General features: G+C 39.8%; 1 protein-coding gene across 9 annotated transcripts in view; it reads right to left on the bottom strand.

The window, feature by feature from the left end:
- Positions 1 to 2321: 2321 nt before the first annotated feature.
- Positions 2322 to 13401, bottom strand: part of RABGAP1 (RAB GTPase activating protein 1) — a 72688-nt gene continuing 61608 nt past the window's right edge. For 7 of the 9 annotated variants that reach the window (XM_046901832.1, XM_415391.8, XM_015279575.4 and 4 more), the window contains 8 exons: positions 12950 to 13078; positions 10456 to 10548; positions 9764 to 9874; positions 6997 to 7101; positions 6456 to 6539; positions 5594 to 5665; positions 4891 to 5088; positions 2322 to 4082 (listed from right to left, as the gene is read on the bottom strand). In XM_046901832.1, the coding sequence (XP_046757788.1) occupies positions 3960 to 4082; positions 4891 to 5088; positions 5594 to 5665; positions 6456 to 6539; positions 6997 to 7101; positions 9764 to 9874; positions 10456 to 10548; positions 12950 to 13078 (915 nt within the window). In that variant the 3' untranslated portion in view covers positions 2322 to 3959. Of the gene's footprint in view, positions 4083 to 4890; positions 5089 to 5593; positions 5666 to 6455; positions 6540 to 6996; positions 7102 to 8490; positions 8622 to 9733; positions 9875 to 10455; positions 10549 to 12949; positions 13079 to 13401 lie in introns of those variants that run through there. The other 2 variants (XM_046901834.1, XM_046901835.1) reach the window with 2 other exon arrangements.

Below are 13401 nucleotides of genomic sequence, written 5' to 3'. Positions count from 1 at the left end.
TGAGGGGGCTGCAGCCACGTGCCTGTATGATCCTCAGGAAAACCTGCAGTGCAGGAGCATACGTGCAGTGTTTTGTTTCATTAGCATGCAGAGAGGCAGCAAAACAAAATCCTCATTCCTCCAACTCAGTATGGACACGTAGCTGTGAAATCTGGTAAAATCCTAAAAGGTTTTGTATGCAGACCCCCTGGGGGCCTCAGGTAATAAAGACAGTAGTGCTTGAATGAAAAATTGAAATGAATTTGAATGAAAAATGAAATGAATAATGAAAAAGGAGGGCAGTTAAACCAGAAAACAGTCCTCACTGTGTAAACTGATGCCTCATTTTTCTTATTATTTTATTTAAGGGCCTTCACGCAGAAAGTGCCGTTACTCCCCTTACTGAGGCACACAGCTCAGCTCAGCCCCATGCCCGCAGCACACCGAGCCACGCTGTCCCATTAAGCCCTTCAGAAAGGCCCCTCCTGAAGTGTCTAAAGTTAGGCTGGATGAGCGCAAGCCAAGCTGCTGAACAGATGGAACAAAATCCTCCTCTTGATAACAGGAACTTTATATTACTGCCACGGATAAGAAGGGCAGCTAAAAAAAGTCAAGGAGGTGGTTACATAAATTGCAAGAAGGCTTACCAGCAACACTTAAAGGTGAGGTTTTTGATAGAGCTGGAATATTCGCTTCCATCCGAAGACCCTGCACAACCAAGGAGGAAAAGCTCAGAAACTAAAAGGTCCAATCGTAACCATAGAGGAACCGTGCTAGAGAGCCCTGGGAGCTCAGCAATGCAGCACAAAGCATTGGGAAGCTGCAGCCCAGAGCACACCAGGCTCTTCAGAAAAATACATATATAAGCTTCAGCAGTGTGGCACTCATTCTGAGTTCAGTGCACAAAACCAGCTGAGAGGCATATGTGAACAGAGTTAATTAACTACAGGAGATAAGTAAACATCTTATTACAGCAAAAAATGCTAACAAATGCACTCATTCCTCTTTGCTCACAGATCTGTAAAATACTCCTGCTTATACCAACTTTGATTCAATGTCTTTTTTTTTTTTTTACCTTGCTCATTCATAGGCTTGAGTATCTGTAGATTCATCTTTCTCATCTTAAAAATGATCTGCTCCCTTGTATTTCACGTATAATTGAGCTTCAAAAGACATGCCTCTCAGCAGACGATCAGTTTTTCTTAGTTGCAGATATCTTAGATGGAGTCAGGTTTGAAATAGACTGGTAATATTTATTTGTGAGTAATGTCTTTCAGAAAGATATCTAAAATAATCCATGACTGGAAACTGACTACAAAATACTTCATAGAAGACGTTATAAAGCAATTCACTTTTCATTACGTTTGTTCCACTGCCGTACTGAAATGATGAGTATACACTGCATGCAGTTTTGAGGTAGCATTCACTTAGTGCAACAAAGCACCTTTCCCTTCCTTTAAGCACCACATTTTTGGAGCAAAGTGGAAACCACACAATTTCCCACTCCCTTTGGGAAAGACAAATGGACAAATGAACCGCTTCGGTTATTTCTTCTCCCCCACCCACCTTTCCTTTGTTTGCCTTCAAACTTTCTCCAAAAGGTGTAATTATTGAGAAACTGCAGAGCTGAAATTACCAAGGTACACCAGTCTGTGAAAGACGAAGCAGCAAAGACTACACACAGCCTTATAATGCCATTCTCTTACAGCAAAAGTATGGATAGAAAAGTGACAGCGTGATAACAGCCTCCCAGAGTAGGGCTGCTTTCAGAGTCACCTTTAGTCACTTCGGTGACAAAAATACATTTTTACTCCTTGTTATCTCTCTGCAGAACACACGCAGCTAGGGGAGCCTGATCTGCACTGTGACCCAATTAGTGCATTCATCCAGTTGCACAGCTAAACCCTAGTTCAGCTATGACTAGAAGATCCTAGTGAAGATGACGTGAACGACACTTGACCCCACAGAATTTATGTTACTGATGATAATAAGTAGAGCTAGGCTACATTTATTTTGCAGATCCAAGCAGAATTTGGAGGGTCATGGAAAAAAATGTTCTAAATTGGACATATTTAAGAAATACTGAGTCACAAGCCTCAAGCTGCACAAGGTCATTTTAGCAGTTTCTTTTTTCAAAGCAAAACCTACATTTTATTATATAAAGCAGTGTTGGCAACACCAAGAATATGAAGTCTTTTTTAGCAAAGTCCTTTGCAGCACAAATATAGTTTTGGTCTGACAGAAGCTTGCAGATCCTAGCGCTTCTATTTTAGGAAGAGAATTGGTTTTGTATTGCAAAATATTTAATGAATTTCCTGTTAAAATGAAATGAAACAAGGAAGTAGTTATACAATTTTACTTGTTTATATTTCAATTCATAAAGTATACACACTGCAACTATGCTACCACAATGTCCACGCATCTAATATTGATGGAGTTACAAGTTTTGTTTTGTTTTTGGTATTAAACAATAGAGATAATGTATGCAGTTAAGGAAAAAAAGCTTGGACATAGCATGTTCTATTCTGTAGTTACAGAGTACATTAGCTAGCATTAGTACAGTAAACAAGAAAAAGGTAGAAATACAAAATAAACCAAATATCTTTATATACAAACCAGTGCCTCTTATTGTTACCAGCTTATACTCACACTGCACACGAAATTTATCCACTGATGCAATAGATACTTCAGCATAACACAAACCATTATAAATTAAAAAAAAAAAAATACAAGGTGCAAAACTCCATTCTACAGCTTTCTGGTGAGAACTCAGACAATCCAAAGAACAGGCAATCCAAGCACGTTTAGCACCTATTAGTGCAACTGCATGGAGCATGGAAAATGACCTACACAACCTCTGAACATGTTACCAGGGAAGCCAGTTGGACAGCTATAGATGCTCGCAGCTACACTCACGCAGTGATTTTTGCCTCATATATATCTCAGTTTATTGTTTCTTTGTCCCATTCATACCTATGTGCAAAACTAAATCCTGGAAGCTTTCTCAGAGCTTCACAGAAGGCCTGCTGCTACAGGCGGGTAAAAACAACAAAAGAACAAAACAAAAAAACTGACAAAAAACAAACAAGACGACTCAATTAAATGTCAGACCATCCACATAATTAGTTCCTGTTAGCAATCCTGGTGCAGGGGATTTCAAGGCTGTTGATATGTGGATCAAATAATATGACACAGAAGTGAAACGGAACTTTGCCAGGAATTCTGATTATTCTCGTCTAGCATTTAGACAAGGCCCTGAACCCCAGGTTGTGAATTTGTTTGGCAAATGCCAAAAACAAATAAAAATAAAAAAGCTCAGAGTTGCATAGAATTGATTAGTAACAGAAAGAAATGCCAAACACAGAGATGGATGCTGCATCTAAGTAAAACAAGGTGGGGCTGCGCCGACAGGAATGCTGAAATCATCCCCATTCAAAAACGAAACGCGTTACCTCCTGCTCTCTATATCCTACCTCTGGGGACTGCTTTCTGGCACTGATGTAGTTCTTGGTAGTTGTCTTTTTTTCTTCTTTTCTTGTTTTGTTTTTTTCTCTTTTTTTTTTTCCTCTTTTTTTTTTTTTAATTCTGTTAGTGACACTTTTCCTTTCAAATAAAATATTAAAAAAGGTTATAACTGTAAAAAAACCTATCGTATGTAAACTTAACAATTAGGGTTTGGTAAGTTCTCGTACCTAGTCTGTGAAAAGCCTCCAGCCAGACCGCAGAATGGAGTGTTTCTCTGAAGAGCTTCAATCTAGCTACATCACCTGTTACATATCAGTAGTATGAAGATCCCATGTCTAGCAATAAAGCCATTTTTGTGTTTCCATCCTTTTTATCACTGACCTATTGAAATCCCAACATGCTGTATTTCTATTGTATTTACATTCTGGTCCTCTCATGTCACAGAATTAAAGATCTGGCCAAGGAAGGCAACAAAAGGTGTTGTGTTAAGAAGGTGTGTTTGACAGAACTGCATTTCAACAAGTCTCTTTTCCTTGGACTCCAGTCACTGTTTTTATAGAGCTTATTGTTCTGTTGAACCATGTTTTCTTTGCAGCTTGTACTTCATTCAATGCCAGACCCAAATGGTGTTCCAAATCCTGCAAACAGAAGAGTAATTTCTTTAGCTTAGTATGTATTCATGGCACAGCATTACAGGAGTTGAACTCAGAAGGCTGCAGAACATCTACAATTTCTTAGCTACCACAGAAGTTAAGTAAGTCTTATATAAATTAAAAGTAGCACAACAGGCGATGAAAGGAAAAAAAAAAAAAAAAAAGCTTTGAACAGCAAAGCAAGCCTCTGTCATTGCCTGTAGTGAAACATCCAGCTTTCTTTAGTGCATGCAAGGCCATTAATTCTTTCCTATCTGAGAAGGAGGTATTCCCATAGGAAGTGGACTTCCGACAGACTAACTTTTAAGTTTCTGGGAAGAAGCACTGACAGTGCATTTTTAGGCTAAAAGAACAACATTGTCATATTTTCCATAAATACCTCAAATACCTGGAGTGCTTTCCAGCCATGCGTTAAGAAACACGTCTAACATTTGTCACATGTTAGCTGTTCATTTAACGTCGATTGTGAGATAAAGAAATGCATGATTCAGTACTTTGTCAGAACTTGGATTTCTTCCAAGAAGTTGCAGAATATCAGTAAGTGCTGCACTGCAGCCACACAGATGTCGGGAAGTTGTTGGAGCTGGTTGGTAAATACAGTGCATGTAATTTGAATTATTTTATCTGCATACACTAAGTTTCAGACCCAATGTTTGGTTAAATAAGCCAGACAGGAAATAGCAAGTTCCAGTTTCAACCAGCAGGAACTGTTCCAAACCCTGTACAACAAACACACTTTTCTAGGAATGCAGACACACCACATACACTACAGAATGAACCCCCAAAGCATTACCTGTATTTTACATTCTGCTTCCACAAGCTGCAGTTTGGTCTGGGCCAGCTCAAGTTCCATCTCCCTCAGCTGGTTTTTCAGTGTTTCCTTCTCCTCATCTGTGTCATCATCTGAACCATCCTTGGCTGAGCTTGCAACCTTCACATGGCCTTCTTTATTGAAGAACTCCCGACAGTGTTCACAGTCATCCACTTTTTGCTAAAGTAAATACCTGATTGTGAATGCTTGTACCGGAGTGCTGACCACAGCCTTTTCCTGCCTGTGCTCTGGCAGCACAGCACAATGTGAGAAGGACCGCTAATGATCTGCAAACTCTGAACTGCCAGGGAGCACAGCCAAGCAGGAGCTCCAGCCGCCCCCAGGTCTGCGGGCTCTAGATACACTGCAGTTCTTTTGGTAAAACTGTCTGGCTGAGATAATGGGCTATGTAAAAGACAGCCAAAAAGTCTCCTCCAGAAGAAAATAAGACCCCCTCAGAACAATTAAAATGTATTACTGCCCAGCATGGGAATGTAGGCAATATAACAAGGGAGAGACAACAACCATCCTCCTCCAAGACCTCCCCCCCTCATAATCTTTCCAAAACAGTAAGTCAAGAAGGAATGCTCTTTCAATCATCTTTGTGATGACTAATTACGTGCTTTCTGTTATGATTTTGCTAAGAGTTTTAAACATTGTAGACTGATTCTATCTGTTCTCTTACCCGTATTTTCTCAATTTCAGCTTTATTTGCTGTTTGTTGCTTTTCCAGTCGCTCACTCAGCTGGGAACAAATCTGAAAAGCAAAGTTACGTTACCAGGCTATTTAGAAATGTAAATTTTATCCCAGATGAATGCCAAAGCATAAATAAATGCTACAGGAATATTAGAATACAGAAACATGGACAGTTTTAGGGCTCTGAGAAAATCAGGACAATTGGGATACTACATTAAGTTACGTCATTCTATACACATTCTTCTACGTCTATAGGAAACGGTCACATAAGTTTGGCCTTGCTAAAAGAATCCAAAACATTTAGGGAAAGTATGGCTCCTGGTGCCTTTGGGATAAAGGCACCAGCCATGACCCCAAAAGTAGTGGTGTTTTTTGTAAGTTTTTTTGTGGTTTTTTTTGTTTGTTTGTTTGTTTGTTTTTAAAGCCTGTTCCTCAAGACCTGTGTGACTAAAGAATGTTCTGAAAGTTCTCATTAAAAAGATTCATCAGTTTACTCTTTGATACCTGATGATCAGGTGCTTGAATTCCAAAGTAAAATCTCTAAAATGAAAAAGGCATCTTTCTCTCTTACATGCAATTACCATCTGTAAGATGGGAGAGCTTTTGCAATGAAGTGAAATTTGGATACACAAGAGCCCTGTGAAACCAGTGATCTATGTCCTATGTCTAACACCTATCAGGAGTAAATAGAGCTGGCCATCATGATCTCAACAAAACATAAAGCAAAACCAAGTGCAAGCTTCCTGCTTAAAAAAGCTAAAATGTCTCCTCGAAGGAATGACACAAATCTCCTAGAATGACTGAGATTGCAATCTGATTGCAGAACATGCAATCATTAAGTTGTGCTTACCTGTTTGTAGTCACCGATTATAGAGCTGTTCTTTTTGATCTCTGACTCAGCTTTATCTAGTTCCCTACGACACATTTCCTTCAGCTGTAGAAAAAAAGTAAAAAGTTTATATATTTGTACAATCTGAGAAATAAACATATGGTATTTCCTCCTTCTTAACCTCAATACATTTTGCATAGAGCAAGACTCTACAGGGAACAAAGGTCTATCTCAGCTACATGCAAACAGGGAAAAGCTGGACTTCGGTGGCTCTCTTTGCTAAAAAATTGACTAGTTTAGAGAAGGAAGTATTAAATGTACTGACAGCTGAAGTTCTGTCCCGCCTCTTTGTGCAGCACAGTCTGTGCCTTCGCAATTTCAAGTAAAAAATTCACTACCCTGTGAAGCACCTGACAGGAAAGAATTCTGTTTTGCTGACGCTCTTTACACTACAGAGGAGGCACTAGCAGGACTTAGAACATTAAGCTCTTCCCACACTTGTCACTTTTTTTCCCCTGTCTGCACTGCACAGAAATGTGAAAATGACAGAAGTGCCCCTAACCTGAGCTGATTCTTCTTCCAGGCGCCTCTTTTCTTCTTCTGCATCAATCAACTTCTGCTTGGTCATCAGCAGTTCCTTATTCAGAGCATCTGCCTTTTCCTCTGCCTGGAACACAGAGCAGAGTACAGCACTGAGGAGAGGCTTCCCTGTGTGGATGCTGGTAGGCAGCCACGGGTGGAAGCTCCAGTAGGACACAGCCAAGAACACTGTCCTTTCATTCTTATTAAAAGAAGTCTCTTCATCGTTACTAATAAAAGTAATATTAGGAAAACCATTTTTCTGAAAAATAACATCTACAATTCAAACTTGTAATGAAAACAGAATTCGTTAAAAATGTCTCTAGAACATTAAAAAAACGCCTCCATGATGCCTACCAATGGACATAATACCATCTTTACTGTGTCAGTCTTTTTTAAGAAAAGAGATGTCCCACCAGGAAGCACACAATCATTTCTTGCTACATTCTTTTTAAGAACGAAGGTGCACAGCTGTAAAATCTTGGGCTGTTCATAAGCTGCTCAAAACTACCTCTGCAAAGTAAGACAGCTTTCCGTGTCTTATACACAGCAACTCAGTACTTCCCAATAGGTGTATGAATTCAACATAAAAATAGATCAATAACTCAACTGATATATAAAATGTTCAGAAAGTAGCTGTACCATTTCCCTTCAAAGGAAGAAAATCAAACAGTGAATTTTAGTCCCTTAAAGTCCTGCTGATCCTTTAAAACAGATGGCAAAGGCAAAGAGAACATCTTTTCATTATATGTGGTTTTTAAGCTGTTTTAAAGTTAAAGGAAACTGGGATATGGGAGTCTAGCAATAGCAGAAAAATGAAGCCTATTTTCTGGTCTAGTGCAAAGGTTATTAAGGAAATTCTCGTATTTCCAAATGCTTTGCTTTGATCTTTTAGGCTGCAAAATTTCAGAGACACTATGAAAGTATTAGAAAAGGTGTATTAAGCAATCTCCTTTGGTACTTTTCTTTCAGGACATGTTGCTAGTAGAATGAAACTTACCATTGCAGCTTTCAATTAGAAGAATTAATCAGGGTTCTAACATAGGATCAAACCTACCTATCTCCTCCTGGGGGATAACCTGAATGCTACCAACATTGTTTACCACCTTTGAAGGCATGAGTGTTACATATCCACTGGTGTATCTCAAAGACTTTACTCAGTTTTGTTCCTCCCTTAGCTCTCTATTTAAACGAATAAAAGCACAACTGGTTTACATGGGCTAGAGCAGCCACAAACAACAGTTAAGAACAGACACAAAAAACTTCTTCAGTACTTTTTTTTTTTTTTTTTTGCTGCAGTCCACCTTCTGAGAGCAACCACTGGGCATTCTGCACAGCCTTCTATGAACCATCTCCAACACAGTGAAAAGCATAGGTAATAGGAAGTGAACATAACAATGCTTTTTGAAGACCCGCATGGAACACACTTCTATGTTTCACACATTTTTAACATTATAGAGCAGTAGATGTAACAAACCTGAAAGTCATAAAACAAACTTCATTAAAAGCAACTTCGTCCATTAGCATCACCATTTACAAGGAGTATGTTTCCAACAGCCAGTTTCCAGGAGACAGTGGGAAACCTTGCGTTCTCTGGAAGCAGATAAGCTGAAACATTTTTAAGCCTGTCAACTCCTGCACTACACAATTTTGAAAGTTATTTTCCCTTGAGATTTCAAAAACACCCTTATCTCAGTACACAACGAGAATACCAAACATAAGGACTCGATCCTTTTTCCTCATCTCCCCAGGCAGATGGACTAAATGTGGCCCAGCCTATGAGGTGCACTACAAATGCCAGTACCTTTCCACGTCACGTGCAAAAGCATATCCAAAGAAAATCTCCAAGACATGAGTATGTAATGAAGGGAATGCAGAGCAAGCTTAAAAAAATTACTACAACAAAGCAGATCCAAAACTTCCTCCTGAGCACTCTGCTGATATGGAAAACAACCAATGATGATGAGTTCATGTGGGCAGATTTCAACAAGCCAAACCTAAACCACAGAAACTTTTCCAGAATTGCCTAAGGTATCTGAGGATCTGACCCCACGGAGAGTCAGACAGACTCAGACTTTCAAATCTATTAGGTACCAAAAGCCTGTTTTCTGTGAGCTCTTACTCATCTGAATACCAGTTGAAGAAAAACAGAATACAGAATCCTATTATTTTTGTAACAATTTGCAAAACAAGACTTGACTTAGCTCCTGCTATGCTTTCTTTCAATATAGAGAAGGAAGTAACTAATCAAGTACAGGCTTAGAACCTCTCCTCTCTCTCTAGTTTGAATGCTTTTCAGAGGAATCTGTATTTCAGTTGCTGGTCCTGTTACTTGTGGGTATCTGACACAGGTCTATACATCATTATTCTGCAGTATGGGCATGCAGGAAAGGATCCTAACCCACCTAAATCAAATGTACCACATTTTGCAGCATATGAGATACCCTGTAATGGTGCTTCCCCACACCACGCAATGTGACGACCTGCATCTGCTCAACCTGTTGTCCTGACAGGACTACAAGTAGCCCAGTAGTCCCATAAAACAAACAAAGGCAATCCCTAACCCTGGAGACACAACACAAGTGAAAATACATTCCAAAAGGAACAAAGAATATGGGGTCTATCACCCCGTCAGCAGAAAATTAAATATTACAAAGTATGAAAATACTTTGTGATACCTCCAATGAGAGGAGTCACTAGAAATTACCCCAGCACCTTGTTTCCACTGCAGAGCATTAAAAACGTCTTACATTGTCTAAATCTTTCCGCAGAGCAATCTTGCTGGTCACCAGTTCGTGTGCAAGGTCATCATTTTCTTGCTCAAGCCTCATGTTTGCTTCTTGTAGACGCCGGTTCTCACGCTGTGGGTGGACAAAAAGGTCAAGAAAAAGGTTTTGCTAGGTGTTTATGAAACACAGCGCTCTGTGCCTGAATGCAAATTTCCAGCTTACTTCTCGAACACTGAAAGACAATTCCACCTGCACGAAATTCAGCGAGGACAAGAGCTGCTAATCATGTAGTAGATATAAAATAAAGCAAATTAAATATTAGCCTTGAGAAGAAACCACATGTTAATAACTCATCTATTACTTGTTGAGCTAGTGAAATGTTTTTGAGTGGTAGGAGTGTCACTGCCGTCAACACCTTGCCAAGGTGTTGATTTCCTAATGGCTCATTTCCTAATGGCTGAAAATAAAATTTTCATGCTGGAAAAGCATGCGAGTGGATGGTACCGGGAAAGCCACTCTATATTCTCCTACAATTCCCATCACACAGACAAATGTTAAAGTTTACATAAAACTTTTCAGCTTAAAACATGTAAGTGGATGGATGTGTACATGTACTTCTCAGAAGACAAAACGGCTTAAAGAAAAAAAAAATCTAAGTAGGAATTTCCTGCAGGTGCTGCACGATAAATCAGATTACAGAAGGTAAGCATTACCTCGAATCTTTCTATTGGATCCTCCTGCTGAGCTTGCTGCTCTCTCATGGTATGATACTCCTTTTCATATTTCTTCAGCTTCTTCTGGCTAATCTAAATTAAAGCAGCCTATTAGTTCCTGTCCGGAACATCAATAAAGAAATACACAATTCACAGAGGGTTATGGTATAAGCTTTGGGCAACTTCTGCCTTCTCTAAAACACAGCTAACAATCTTTTTTTGAGTGTCAAACCTTTGGATACGGTAAAAAAAAAAAAAAAAAAATCTATTTCACTCAAAATAATCACAAAAGTAGACCTCTCTCTTATCCTGTTGTAGAACATAGAAAAGTGTTAGAAGGGGATTCCTAGGAGCATCCTACCCGAGTTTTCCTTGGTACTGTACAGCTGTTTGATGCCCAAAATATTACAGTAGCTTAGCAAAACTGAATCCCTTGAAACCATGTTTAATTTCTGACCTAACATAATGCTGAGGTTTCTCCAGCTGCTTTGTAAACACATTGAAGTATTTACTTTAAAATAAACTACAGATGCAAATACAGTTTTCCCTTCTCTAAGAAGGGAGAGAAACGTGGATTAAATTCAGTATTTTGTGCAGTGTTAAGTCCTACAGGGACAGAGAGCACACAAGAACTGCATCAGATCCTGACCAGCGCCCTCCCTGGTGTCAGCAATCAGGTGTGACAGTCTGCTAAAACCACTAACAGCATTTCACATGCAAAGCAGTCCCCATCTAAATTAAACCACCAGTAACAAAAGCTGCTGAACCCTTACTGTTATTTCAGTAAACCAAATAACATGAAGTTATGGGAATGTTTTCCTCTTAAAAAGTATTTTGTCTGAGAAACAAATTTGATATGCATAAATGACAGACAATGGGAAACATGCTTCAGTTTCTCCTATGTTTGTTTCTTATCATTAACAATCTCACTTGAAACAAGCTGCAGAAAACTGGTAGCTAGGCTCCCTCTAGTGAGAACTGCACAGAAACATTTAGCTGAATGTGCTTCCGCTGAGTCTTTTCGGAGAAGCCAGCCCATGTACCTGGAGTGGGTCCAGCCCTATTACAACTGCAGCAGTGATTCTTACTCAACAGCCCAGACAAACACTCCGAATATTAACCCTTTACTTACAATACAGCCTGTAACTTCAGTAGATAATTTCACTGCTCTGCTCCTGCTGAACTACGTGAACTGTTGGGTTTCATACACCAAATCTCAAGCTGTGTAAAGGTTAGCTCTTGAAAGGGAGGCATCCAGCCACATGAGAGGAAGGGGAGGAAGCCACACTGCTAGTCAGACTGTTCGGAGTACATTAAACTAGTGTTGCCCCTGGCTACTAATAATGAGGTGTTCATGAGAACATTTACTATTGTCACCAGTTCTTGATACTGGAGCCCTAGCAGGAACTGTGCTTGGGGAGTCAGCAAGACCTTTGGGCCTCCATGGCGACAGGAGGCAGAAATGAATACTGAAGTCCCACCAGTATTTCAAGGACAGAGAACACTGAAGACTCACTTTAAGAAACTACTGCTGTCTCAAGCTCATCGTTTACTGACCTCCTTTTCAGCAGAATGCTGTTGTAATCACAATGCCTCAGCTCAGCTACTTCTCCCTTCCTATAAATGATTTATTTTGACATCAGGCCCTTTTCTGCTCAAAAGCACTTCCAGATACAAAGCTGGAGATTTCTACTGACAGCAAAGGACTTATATTTTAGGTCAAAGAAAGCCATTACGTGCAATGTCCAATGAGAGGCAACACAGCACCTGTGCACAGCCCAGTAACACAGTTTGCATTTTCTCCATAAACTTCCATTTAACCCCCTGAAAACACTCAGCACTCAGGAAAGCAGTGCACAGTCCTCACTGTTTGCTTTAACTACTTCACACAATACTGGGAATGAAGGGAGATTTGGCAGAGTGGGAAGAAAAACAAGTTATTTGAAAACATGAAAGGCAAATGCAGTCATTACACGTGATACTGACCAGATACGCAGGCAATGTCTGACCCGTGGCTACTCTTCAATGATTGGATGAGTTTAAATAGCTTGCTTACTTCTTGATTACTTCCTAATTTCTACACTAGTGCCATAAGAAATGCTTGAGTTCTATGGAGAATACCACTGTGCATACTGCTACTACCCCACAATGCCCTGGAAGTTAATGTACTGGGGAAGATGGTAATTATGCCCTGATGCTACAGGACAATTCTAGTGAATTTGAAGAAAAAAAAAAAAAAAGATTTGGAACCATAGCAGTATATTTGACCAAAAGCTGATCAGTCTGTAACAGTAACATTTGGCTGAAATTCCAATTTAAGGGTTTGTTCTAATGTGATGGTGTAAAGCGTATTTCATATCGCTGCATTGGAGACATGGGGTCAGCGGGGAACAAACATAACTCCCACTGCCCCAAACTAAAATAACTTCACTGTGTACCTCAGAAATTGTACCCACTGAAGATATGCTCACAGTTGCTATCACCACGTCTTTACCTTCATGTTACAGGCTAACTCCATCAGCTTTTTTGCATTCTCCTCTGAGCGGTACCTCTTGGGCAGCTGTACACGGAAGAACTTTAAAGCCCCTTCGAAGTCGGTCAGTAACAAGTCATCCTTGGTAGTCTGCAGACAAGGAAAGGAAAATCAGCAATTGCAAAGCAGATTTTGGACAATTACTGAATTCCCAGAGATAATATAGCAACAACAGTTTTGTAAAGCTCCCAAGAACATATCTATTTGTTAACCTTCTGTAAATAGTGTTTGTTTCTATTTCTGCAGCTCTCTATTTCCCTGCCACCCCATCCCCCAAAAGCACTCTGCTGCACCAGGAATGACAGACAACAGCATGTGCAATACAGGAAGCTCCTAGCTTAAAGAATCAATTTAAAAAAAAAAATGAACAGGCATCTTAATTTTTGCTACCTGTGCACAACAGCACCGTGGTG

The sequence above is a fragment of the Gallus gallus genome, chromosome 17, assembly GCF_016699485.2.
Source record: "Gallus gallus isolate bGalGal1 chromosome 17, bGalGal1.mat.broiler.GRCg7b, whole genome shotgun sequence".
In the NCBI taxonomy this organism is placed as follows: domain Eukaryota; kingdom Metazoa; phylum Chordata; class Aves; order Galliformes; family Phasianidae; genus Gallus; species Gallus gallus.
Note: the sequence above shows the minus strand (reverse complement) of the source record. Positions and strands in the feature narration are given on the sequence as shown.